The sequence below is a fragment of the Ranitomeya imitator genome, chromosome 2 (genome assembly GCF_032444005.1).
Source record: "Ranitomeya imitator isolate aRanImi1 chromosome 2, aRanImi1.pri, whole genome shotgun sequence".
NCBI lineage: Eukaryota > Metazoa > Chordata > Amphibia > Anura > Dendrobatidae > Ranitomeya > Ranitomeya imitator.
In genome coordinates this window covers 369909931-369922395 of record NC_091283.1, presented here as the reverse complement: position 1 = coordinate 369922395, position 12465 = coordinate 369909931, and the positions used below count along the sequence as shown (strand labels likewise).

Here is a 12465-nt window from a genome sequence, read left to right as displayed (position 1 = left end):
CACATCACATCTTCATGTTGGCAACACCTACCTCAAAATCCTGAGGAACATTGGGATTTTCTTGTTTGAAGTCCTGTGGTAGAAGAGGACGGGAACATCTCTCTGGTGTTGTCCTCTTACTGGATTCAACTAGAGGAAACACATACAGGGACTGAATTCATTCTTTACATAGAGATAATTATAGGCTGTGTGTATTTAGTCCTGTCCATTACCTGGTGATGTGAGGGGCTGGGGAATCTCCATCATGACGTCCTTGTACAGATCTTGGTGTCCTTCTAAATACTCCCACTCCTCCATGGAGAAATAGATGGTGACATCCTGACACCTTATAGGAACCTGACACATACAATGATACCGTCATCCCCCAAATCCCTTCATAGCGTGACTCTATAATGTCCCATCAATCCCAGCAGTGTCACCTCTCCAGTCAGTAGCTCAGTCATCTTGTAGGTGAGTTCTAGGATCTTCTGGACATTAGTTTTCTCATGCATCAGGGGATGAGGTGGAGGCCCCATGTTTGGGCTCAGTGGTCTTCCACATCTCTCTGACACAGGGGTCTGACAGTGCTCGTTAGAGGTTTTCATTACTACTTTGCAATTCTGGTTATAGAGAGACACATTAATAAATCTGACTACAGACATTTCCAGAGTCCTCACCTCTCCTTTCTGTCCTTCTGTTATTCCCATAGATAAGAATGATGTAATGTGACGTCATCAGAATCTCTCACCTCTCCAGTAAGCCGGAAGAGGATCTCTAGGGTGAGGTGTAATATCCTCTCTGCCATCTTGTTAATGTCCCTATCCATCATTGATGGGTCAATTAGGAAATTTCTCTTATATAAACGATCTCCACTGAGAGGATCCGATATTGTAGGGATCTGTATGGGAAAAAAGATGGCGATGTAACAATTTAAAGAATCTATTCCATATGTTATCAAGAAATCTTCACGTCACATCCTCATGGTGGCAGCATGTTGGGCAGATGATCTCCATAAACCATCATGTAACAGAACAGTTACATCTCAGACATACTGGCATCTTATAACATCATTGCAGCGATGTAAACAGACTGAAGGAAACAATGGACGCCTGAGTGATGGAGTGGAAAAATGTCATAAAGGTGGAGCGCGGCCTGAACTCGATGTGTTTTGTGTCCTTTCCCCAGAATCTGCCATCTACACGGATAATGGTGCAGATTATCATTATTTTGCATGCACACAGTTTTCACCCTCCGCATACAATTAAAGCCATTCCGGTTGGAGAATTAATTAGGGCAAAAAGAAATTGTAGCGATCAAGAATAGTTTTGTAAAGAATGTAAAATTATTAAGTCCAGACTCAAATCTAGAAATTATCCAAACTGGTCACTGGATCGTGCAACCAAAATTTTTTTTATTTAAATAGATTTTTATCTACTATATAAAGCTGAATGTGTGTATGTGTGTGTGTGTGTATGTGTGTGTGTGTATGTCCGGGATTGGCATCTGCACCGTCGCAAATACAGGCACAAAATTTTGCACAGTCACACATCTGGACCCCGAGAGCGTCATAGGCTATGTTGTGAGGCGAAATTTTAACCCCGCGCGTTCCAATTCACCAAACAATTTTGCCCCTATCTACATAAATGGGGAAAAAAGTGAAAGGAAAAGTGTTGGAAGCGTCGCAGCTACAGCAACAAAATTTTTGCACAGTCACACGTCTGGACCCCGAGAGCGTCATAGGGTACGTTGTGAGGTGAAATTTTAACCCCGCGCTTTCCAATTCACAAAACAATTTTGCCCCTATCTACATAATGGGAAAAAAGTGAAAGGAAAAGTGTTGGAGGCGTCGCAGCTACAGAAACAAAATTTTGCACAGTCACATGTCTGGACCCTGAGAGCGTCATAGGCTACGTTGTGAGGTGAAATTTTAACCCCGCGCTTTCCAATTCACCAAACAATTTTGCCCCTATCTACATAATGGGGAAAAAAGTGAAAGGAAAAGTGTTGGAAGCGTCGCAGCTACAGCAACAAAATTTTTGCACAGTCACACGTCTGGACTCTTAGAGCGTCATAGGGTACGTTGTGAGGTGAAATTTTAACCCCGCGCTTTCCAATTCACAAAACAATTTTGCCCCTATTTACATAATGGGAAAAAAGTGAAAGGAAAAGTGTTGGAGGCGTCGCAGCTACAGAAACAAAATTATTCACAGTCACATGTCTGGACCCTGAGAGCGTCATAGGCTACGTTGTGAGGTGAAATTTTAACCCCGCGCTTTCCAATTCACCAAACAATTTTGCCCCTATCTACATAATGGGGAAAAAGTGAAAGGAAAAGTGTTGGAGGCAAATTGACAGCTGCCAGATGTGAACAAGGGGGACTTAAAGAATGAGAGCGATGGCGCAAAAGAGTATATACCTTACAGTTGCTAAGGTGGGGCCCCGACATGAGATACTCACCACACACGGGGATATGAACACACACACAAAATGCGCCACACACTACCACGTGCTTGAACACATATACCACCCTCAGCACACATTTCACCACACATACACCAACCTCGCCACATAAAAGTCGAAACACAAAAGTCGCCGCTCAAAACTCGCCACGCGCAAAACTCGCCACATGCAAAAACTAGGCTCACGCAAAACTCGCCACAAGTGCAAAACTCACCTCATGGAAAACTCGCCACACGCAAAACTTGCACACGCGGAAAAATTGCCACATGCACAAAATTTGCAACACATGCAAAAGTTGCCTCACACAAAACTTGCACATACTCAAAAGGCACCACACATAAAACTCGCCACGCGCAAAACTCGCCATGCGCAAAACTTGCTGCACACAACTTGCTACACTAACCTGTCACATGCAACTCAACACACAAAAAGTTGCTACACGCATGTTGCCACACACAAATCAACACACACAACTTGACAAACGAAACTCGCCCTAAAACACACACAAGTCTGGTATTATCCTTCAAAAATAAAAATCTGATTAATAAGCAGACAAACTACAAGAGCAATAAATGTACCATATAGGAAATACGGCAGCTGTCAGTCACATGACCTGTCTATTATGTGTATGTGTGAGCTAATATATACTGCCAGGGGGAGGGCTTCCTGTTGGCTGGGGATATATCAGGCTGCCAATTTATCTTAAAAATACTGAGGTAAAAATACTGAGCAAATAACGTGTGAATGAGGTCTAATACAGGAGATCACACAGGTATATACTATATACAGGGGAGATGACACACAGATATATACTATATACAGGAGAGATGACACACAGGTATATACTATATAGAGGAGGAGATGACATACAGGTACATACTATATACAGGAGGAGACGACATACAGGTATATACTATATACAGGAGGAGATGACACACAGGTATATACTATATACAGGAGCAGATTACCTACAGGTATATACTATATACAGGAGGAGATGACATACAGGTATATGCTATATATAGAAGATGACATACAGGTATATACTATATACAGGAGGAGATGACACACAGATATATACTATATACAGGGGAGATAACACACAGGTATATACTATATACAGGAGGAGATGACATACAGGTATATACTATATATAGAAGATGACATACAGGTATGTACTATATATAGGAGATGACATACAGGTATATACTGTATATAGGAGGAGATGACATACAGGTATATACTATATACAGGGGAGATGACACACAGCAGGTATATACTATATACAGGGGAGATTACATACAGGTATATACTATATACAGGAGATGACATACAGGTGTATACTATATATAAGGGAGATGACAAACATGTATATACTGAGGTGAAAATGAGAGGTGTGAGGTGAAAATGAAAAAGGTGTGAGTGCAAAATGAGAGGAGTGAGGGAAAATAGTGTAGTGATCGGAAAATGACAGATGTGAGGTCGAAATGACAAGTGTTAGGGGGGAATGAGAGGAGTGAGGGAGAAAATTAGAGGTGTGAGGGAGAAAATGAGAGATGTGAGGGGGAAAATGAGAGGCGTGATGGGAAAATAAGAGAAGTGACGTGCTATAACTAACCACAGATATTTACTATGCCCAGGCAACGCCGGGCTCTTCAGCTAGTTGAAAATAAACATGAACATTACATTTTATGCATTTTCCAGTATATTACAAAGTTTCTTCATTTTCCAGACCCCCAACATTCCCAACAAACCCCAAACCTCCCCCTCCCATGACAGCTCCTTCCCAATTATACTTTTATTACCAGTATTGATGGCTCTTTGAGCCGCTTGACTCCCTTATGACCGCTTATTCCTCTAGTAATTCCCCCCCCTTCAAAGGTCTTCATTCGCTCATTTCTCAATTCTACTCATCCCAGCTCGAGCCACGGAGACCACATTTTGTCAAACATTTCTGTTTTCCCACGTCTTTTATAGACCCCCTTTTTCAAATTGAGACCATGTTTAACATATTTCAGGAATTCACCCCTTGTAGGCGGCTCCTCCTTGATCCAGTTCCTTGCTATCACCTTCCGAGCCATATATAATAGCCTAGCTATTGCTATCTTCCAGGTGTTATCCACTCTAATTTCCTCCACATATCCCAGTAGGCACACCATCGGATCTCTCGGCACTCTACATTTATACGCCCCTTCCACACGGCTCAGTACCACCAGCCAAAAAGCAACCAGTCTTGGACATGTCCACATCATGTGGTATATTCCTGCATTCTCAGTCCTACATCTCGGGCATTCAGAGTCAGCACGCAACCCCGCTCTGTGTAACACTTCCGGTGATTTATAGACTCTGTGCAAAACGTACAGCTGCGATAGTCTATACGGCTCACTTAGTGACACTCGTGGAACCCACTCCTACACCGACTCCCAGGTTTCATTCTCCATTGGGCCTAAATCTCTTTCCCACTTAGCTCTCGCTTTTAGAGGGAAATCCAGCAAATATGTATGCAGTAGGTCCTTATAAAGGGTGGAAATGACTCCCCTCGTGGACCCTTCCCCACACACGTATTCCAGGACTATGTCCTCTTGGATCTCAATACCATCGCCCTTGTTTTGAGCTTTAAAAGCGTGCTTCATCTGGGCATATTGATACTCCCCAGTCGGTCTCAATCCAAACTCCCCCTGCAGCTGCTGAAAGGACTTTAACGCTCGTTGTTGAATTATCTGAACAACCAAGTGGATTCCTTTGGCCTGCCATTCTGTCAGCACTCCAAGAGCCGCAAACTCTACCAAATTATTATTAAGCCATATCGGTGTAAATTTAGTCAGTCCCGTAACCCCTCGAATCTGTCGCAGTCTGGTCCATAGTTTATGTATCAAAAACATAGTTGGATACAATTTCCCCAGTACTCCCAAGGAGCCATCCTCCAGACACTGCACCACCGGTCGTCGGTTTGTCACCCCCTCCATCAAGTGTTGTACCGCACTGGAGGACGCCTCCCGCGCCCAGCCCTTCAAATGCTGACTCTGGGCTGCAAGAAAATATAACTCAGGGTTGGGCAAAGCCAACCCTCCATTTTCCTTGGGTCGCTGAAGCGTCTCCAGGCTAAAACGTGGGTACTGCCTCCCCCATATCAGGCTTCTAAAAAGAGCGCTAATCTGCCGGAACTTCCCACGTGGAATCCAAACTGGCGCGTTATGGAGGACGTAGAGTATTTTGGGCATCAGAACCATTTTAATAAGATTAACCCTACCCACCACCGATAGGTGTAATTTATTCCATGCATCTACTTTTGCCTTAAGCACACCCATGAGAGGGGTCAAATTCCTATACAGAAACTCCATAACTGGCATCGAGATCCATATTCCCAGGTATTTAAAAAGGGATGCCACCTTAAGCCGCCCCTCTCCCAATGGCTCACTCCCACTCTCCTCCACCCCATCCACCTCAAAGAGAACAGATTTATCCCAATTTATCCTCAGTCCCGACAAGGCTCCAAATTTTCCAATGATCTCGATGGCTCCTTTCAAGGCGTCATCCGGGTCCGCCAGGAACAGTAAAATGTCGTCTGCATATAACGCAATCTTCTCCTCAACACTCCCATATCTGAACCCAGGGACCTCATCCGACTGTCGGATCTTGGCAGCCAGTGGCTCCACGGCTAGGGCAAACAGAAGGGGCGACAGTGGGCATCCCTGCCTCGTACCTCTGGCCAACTTTATAGGCTGAGAAAGTTCCCCATTCACTCTGATTCTAGCTGTTGGTAATGAATATAACAGCTGAATCCACGACACAAACTGTGGTCCAATACCCATACACTTCAACACCCGCCAGAGATATCCCCACTCCACACTGTCAAACGCCTTATGGGCGTCCAAAGACGCAATAACCCTTCGGCCACAATTGTCAGACTTCAGCTGCAGATTCATATACAGCCTCCGCAAATTGACCGCTGTAGACCTGTCAGGCATAAAGCCGGACTGATCCGGATGTACAAGATTAGTAATGACACTGGACAGACGGGAAGCTAACACCCTGGCCAAGAGCTTGACATCGATGGTCAACAGAGAGATTGGGCGATATGACTCAGGTTTCCCCAGATCCTTGTCCTCCTTCAGAATAACCACTATAATAGCCTCCCTCATAGATGCTGGGAGATACCCCCGAGATCCAGCCTCCTCCAGTACTAACTTTAATCTGGGAATCAACACTTCCCCCAAACTTTTATAGATTTCGGCTGGTAGCCCATCAACTCCAGGTGCCTTCCCATTGGCCATAGACTTCAGCGCCCGACTCAGTTCCTCCTCGGTGATAGGGGCATCAAGGCTCACCCTATCCTCCTCACTCAATTTCGGAAGACCCAGACTCTCCAGGAAAGTCTCCGTATCTCCGACTGACTCATTGACCCTGGAGGAATATAAGTCCGCGTAAAAGTCCGCAAAGATCTTTATGATTTCAGGTGTTTCAGATATCCTGCTCCCCCCATCTGAAACCAACGAATGTACATACGAGGTAATACGCTGAGCAGAAGCTACCACCGATAGCATGTGTCCCACTGTTTCTCCCTCCTGAAAATAAGTCACCCTTTGAAACTCCCGCTTCCTTTCAGCTTTTCCCAGCAGAATCTTCTCCATATGAGTTTGCACTGTTCTCAACCTTTTCTCTGCCTCGGAGGTCCCCAACACTACCATCTCGTCCTCTGCAGCCTTCAGCTCCTCCACCGCCACTCTCTCTGCCTCCCTTGTCTTCCGCTTACACCTACTAATGTCTCTAAATAGTAGCCCTCTCAGGTACGCTTCCATTGCATCCCAAACAGTTAGAGCATCTGTACTCCCATCATTTAAAGCAAAGAATTCCGTCACCTCCTTCACTATACCCTCCAAGTCAATACTCTGTAACCAGTTAGGATGGATCTTCCATTCTCTCCCGCTTGCGGTCCGTGTCCCCAGCAACCTAACCTCCACCTCAATTGGACTGTGGTCCGAAAGGGCCCTCGGCAGATAATGCACCTCCCCCACCATTGTGTCTAACAAGCGGTTACCCAGCGCCATATCAATTCTGGATAGCGTAGCATGAGCCGGCGAGTAGCACAAGTACCCTCTCTCCCCAACATGTCTAACTCTCCATAGATCAATCATGCCCATTTCACGCACATAGGTACCGAATGTTGTAGTGTGCCCTTCCGACCTGTTTTGGGTGTTCTTATTTTTATCCCAAATGTCGTCACAAATATTGTTCAAATCCCCAATAATTAAAAGTGGTAGCGGTTCCCATCGTTCCACCTTCTCCAACACCTCCCTAATCTTCTTACTTGAATATGGAGGTGGAATATACATTGCCGCAACACATACTCTCACTCCATACAGTATACACTGTATCACCACATACTGACCCTCAGCATCCACGCATACCTTCACCTCTTCATACTGCACTCCCACCGGCACCAACACTGACACACCCCTTGAGTACGTCGAAAAGGTAGAGTGATACACTTTCTGAATCCAACGTCTATTCAGTACGTCCACCTTCTCCCGTATCAAGTGCGTCTCTAGCAAACATATCATAGAGGCCCGTTGATCCTTCGTATACTGCAAGCTCGCAGCTCTCCTAGACTTATCTGCCAGACCTCTCACATTCCAACTCAATATCTTAAAAGCGGTCCCCTATTATGTGACTCATCATCTTTAGTTATGTCATTATTCCCATTTTTGAGCTGTCTAACTTCCCTCCCATCCCTTGCCCCTACCCCCCTCCCCCACACACCCCCCAATACTATACATTCTGCCTCTTATCAAGAGTGGGGCACCATCACCCATTGCGAACACTCTTGTTAACGTAACCTACTCCTTCCGCCTCCCGCTACCGTTTATAATAGAATTCGGCGCAGTTCTTAGAAGTAGAAAATATTTCAACATGTACTAACTTACAACTGCAAGAAACTAAATAAACTTTAAGTACGCAGCACACTCTTCCTCCCTCGTACTTCGCCGCCGCAACAGCACTCCCAGGGCGTTCCGTGAGTAATGCCCAGCTCCACCCTCAAACCTTCACATCTCAATTACCAATGTCTGTCAGTCAATCTTTTTTTTCCCCCTTTTTAAAGAAAGTAAAATACCTCCCGATCAACCCACCCCGCATTTTCAATCTCCTTTCCCTTTAAGCCTTTTAGCGTTGAGATCTATCCACTGGGTAGCGTCCTCCGGCGTCTGGAAAAAATGAATCTTATCCAACGCTACCACTCTCAGTCGTGCTGGAAACATCATGGAGTATTGCACTCCCAGTTCCCTCAGCCGCCTCTTGATACCCGTGAACATCATCCGTTGTTTCTGTACCAGGGCGGAATAGTCAGGGTAGATAGCAATTCTTTGACCTCCAATTGTCAGATCCGTCATGTCTCTAGCCTTCCTCAGGATAATGTCTCTGTCTCTGTAGTTTAGGATTTTGGCAAGCATGGTACAGGGACTTGGTACAGGGACTTGCTCCAGGGACAGGTGGTTTCGGTGGGACCCTGTGGGCTCTTTCTACCGCAAATACTTTTGTCAGTGCTGCATCACCAAAAGTCTCAAGGAGCCAGCTTTCAATATACTCCGTGGGATTTCTCCCCTCAGTTTTTTCCGGGACAACCACTATATGAATGTTATTTCTTCTGGACCTATTTTCCAGATCCTCATTTTTTGCAGCTAGCTCCGATATTGCTTGAGTAAACTTCCTCTCCGCTTTCTGCAGCTGCACTATATGATCTTCTGCCGTGCTTACTCTTTCCTCCACAGCCCCCACACGTTTGTCAATCTTTTGCAGGGCTGCAATTATCTGGGCTGTATCCCCCTTGACCTCCTGTAGCTGCTGGGTCAGGGATTGTTTACATGATGACACCAGTGCAAAAATGTCTCTAAGGGTGGGCTCTGCTCCTGACTCCTTATCTTCAGATCCCCCTACTACCACCGCCATGTCACCATCCCTGCTCCCCTGCTGTACCTCCTGCTCCTCTGCTGGGCTTTCCTCCTCTCCTTCTGTGTCTGTGTCCGCTCCGGCGTCCTCCTCTGCTTTTCCTGCGTTCCCTGCGGCCTCCACTCTAGCAAACTGCTGGAGCTTTGCCGCCGCCGCCATTCTCTTCTGGCATGCAGCGTTGTCCTTTTCCGCCTTCTCCCTGGCGTCGGCGCCATCTTGGCCAGTCCCAGCCTCGCCGGCTCCGGCGTCTCTTTGCCTCCTCCTGGTCATACTTGCTGACCTCGGGGCCGCCGCTGTTCACCGCCGCACTCCCGGGACTCTCCTGCAGCCGGTAAGCACCGCAGATCGCCGCTCAGCTGCGGCTTTTAAGGATAATTAGCGTATTAGCAGCGGGAGCGCTCTGCCACACGTCCGCTCACATGGAGATTCAGGCCACGCCCCTCGTGCAACCAAAATTGCCGATAAAAAGATCAGGAATAATCTTATCACAAAAAAGAAAGACATTAGAGAATGCTGTAGATAAGCCCCTAATGGCGGTGGCTTATATACGGAAAGGTAGGTGACAGATTCCCTTTAAGGGATGATCATATAACAGAACAACTGTTGAATAAAGGTATTTAAGAGTTGTTTCTCGCAAAGCCCTGCCAACTGATATCGTCTTTCACCCAGCCTTTTTAAGTCACACTTCACTACTATTAAAAAAAACATGGTTATCAACCGGTGGGTTTCACAGGCGCGGTTCTGCCACTTGTAAAACCTGTTCACATGACATTAACCCCTTCACCCCGGAGCTTTTTCCGCTTTTTCATTTTCGTTTTTTGCTCCCCTCCTTCCCAGAGCCATAACTTTTTTGTTTTTCCGTCAATATGGCCATGTGAGGGCTTATTTTTTGCGGGACGAGATGTACTTTTGAACTATAGCATTGATTTTACCATGCCATGTAACAGAAAACGGGAAAAAAATTCCAAGTGTGATGAAATTGCAAAAAAAGTGCAATCTCACACTTGTTTTTTGTTTGGCTTTTTTGCTAGGTTCACTAAATGCTAAAACTGACCTGACATTATGATTCTCCAGGTCATTACGAGTTCATAGACACCAAATATGTCTAGGTTATTTTTTATCTAAGTGGTGAAAAAAAATTCCAAAATTTGCTAAAAAAAAAAAAAAAAAAAAAATATATGCGCTATTTTCCGATACCCGTAACGTCTCCAATTTTCGTGATCTGGGGTCAGGTGAGGGCTTATTTTTTGCGTGCCGAGCTGGCATTTTTAATGATACCATTTTGGTGTAGATGCGTTCTTTTGATCGCCCGTTATTGCATTTTAATGCAATGTCGCGGCGACCAAAAAAACGTAATTTTGGCATTTTGATTTTTTTTCTCGCTACGTCATTTAGCGGTCAGGTTAATCCTTTGTTTTTATTGATAGATCGGGCGATTCTGAACGCGGCGATACCAAATATGTGTATGTTTGATTTTTTTTTAATTGTTTTATTTTGATTGGGGCGAAAGGGGGGTGATTTGAACTTTTATTTTTATTTTTTTAATATTTTTAATCACTTTTTTTTTTTAATTTTGGCATGCTTCAATAGCCTCCATAGGAGGCTAGAAGCATGCATTACTCGATCGGCTCTGCTACATAGAGGTGAAGTACAGATCACCTCTATGTAGCAGAAATGCAGGGTTGCTTTGAACGCCGACCACAGGGTGGCGCTCAAAGCAATCGGCCATCAACAACCATAGAGGTCTCAAGGAGACCTCTGGTTGTTATGGCGATGCACTGCCGACCCCCGATCATGTGACGGGGGTCCGCAGTGCGAGCACTTCCGGCCGCGCGGCCGGGAGCGCTAGTTAAATGCCGCTGTCAGCGCTTGACGGCGGCATTTAACTAGTTAATGGGCGCGGGCGGATCGCGATTCCGCTCGCGCTCATTGCGCGCACATGTCAGCTGTACAAAACAGCTGACATGTCGCGGCTTTGAGGTGGGCTCACCGCCGGAGCCCACCTCAAAGCGGGGGATCTGCCAGCTGACGTACTATTCCGTCAGCTGGCAGAAAGGGGTTAAAATGTTCACCATCTCCAGCAGTGACAGCAGTATAGAGTGCACCACCTGTAAATTAACATATATAGGCTCCACAACTAGAAAACTCAAAACACGCATAAGGTAGCACCTATATGATATTGGACAGCCCTCTAATCGTACCATGTCCACAATTTTTGGCTATTCTAGTATGTTTCTCCCCTCTTTTTTTTTTCCTCTTTCCTGAATGCTACACACCTGTTTTCTAATCAACCTGATGGATATATAAGGTTCCTCCCATGGTTTAGTGTTCATTCACACCAAGTCTAAGAACATGTCATTCATTATAACTGCCGCAATTATAAATGTCGCCTGAAGAAACCGCGATAGAAACAAGTCCGGTATATAGAACCGCAGAGAGGATTCTACAGGGGACGTGTGCGCTTCCCTCTATTCATCGTCTATGGGACGGAGGAGAAACGAGCGCGGCTCTAACTGGCGACAATGCAGGAAGACGATGAGAGAATCGCTGACGTTTTCTACCCTCAACGTGACAGGTTCCCTTATATTAAGCCCAGAATGACAAATACAAATGTAATAGCGCCTGCGGCCAGTAATGGGGAATCTCCAGCACCTACCTCCACCTGCAGAGCCGCACACCACATATATGGCTGTTCTGTGCGCACAGGACCTGTGATGAGGTCACAGGAGGGGAGGAGTCAGGGGTCACATGATCAGGGGCCTCAGTATATATAGGACTGTGCTGGTTGTCCTGGTGCTGGAGGAGCGGAGTCCAGGCAGCGCACACAGGGAGCTCCAGGGGGCACGTTCCCGTACAGCCGACCACTTGCTCAGGAGACTTCAGAGCATTTACAGAGAGATGAACCAGCGCTCCATAATCACCAGGATTTGCCTCAAAACTTCTTTATTGTGAGGATTTTCAGACCCTCATTCCTGAATATTCTTCTTGTGGTCACAATGTTTCAGCTCCCAGACCCTTCCTCAGGCTTAATATAGACAGAAAACCAGTATAATATGAGAAAGTATAACAAGGGGCTCAGCA

The 12465-nt window shown here is 45.8% G+C and overlaps 1 protein-coding gene across 1 annotated transcript in view; it reads right to left on the bottom strand.

Moving 5' to 3' along the window:
* Nucleotides 1-12090, bottom strand: part of LOC138666596 (zinc finger protein 850-like) — an 87991-nt gene extending 75901 nt beyond the window's left edge. The window contains exons 1-5 of the mRNA XM_069754795.1: nt 12041-12090; nt 728-877; nt 420-599; nt 213-336; nt 32-129 (exon numbers count right to left, since the gene is read on the bottom strand). Of these exons, the coding sequence (XP_069610896.1) occupies nt 32-129; nt 213-336; nt 420-599; nt 728-877; nt 12041-12067 (579 nt within the window). The 5' untranslated portion in view covers nt 12068-12090. The remainder of the gene's footprint in view (nt 1-31; nt 130-212; nt 337-419; nt 600-727; nt 878-12040) is intronic.
* Nucleotides 12091-12465: the final 375 nt, after the last annotated feature.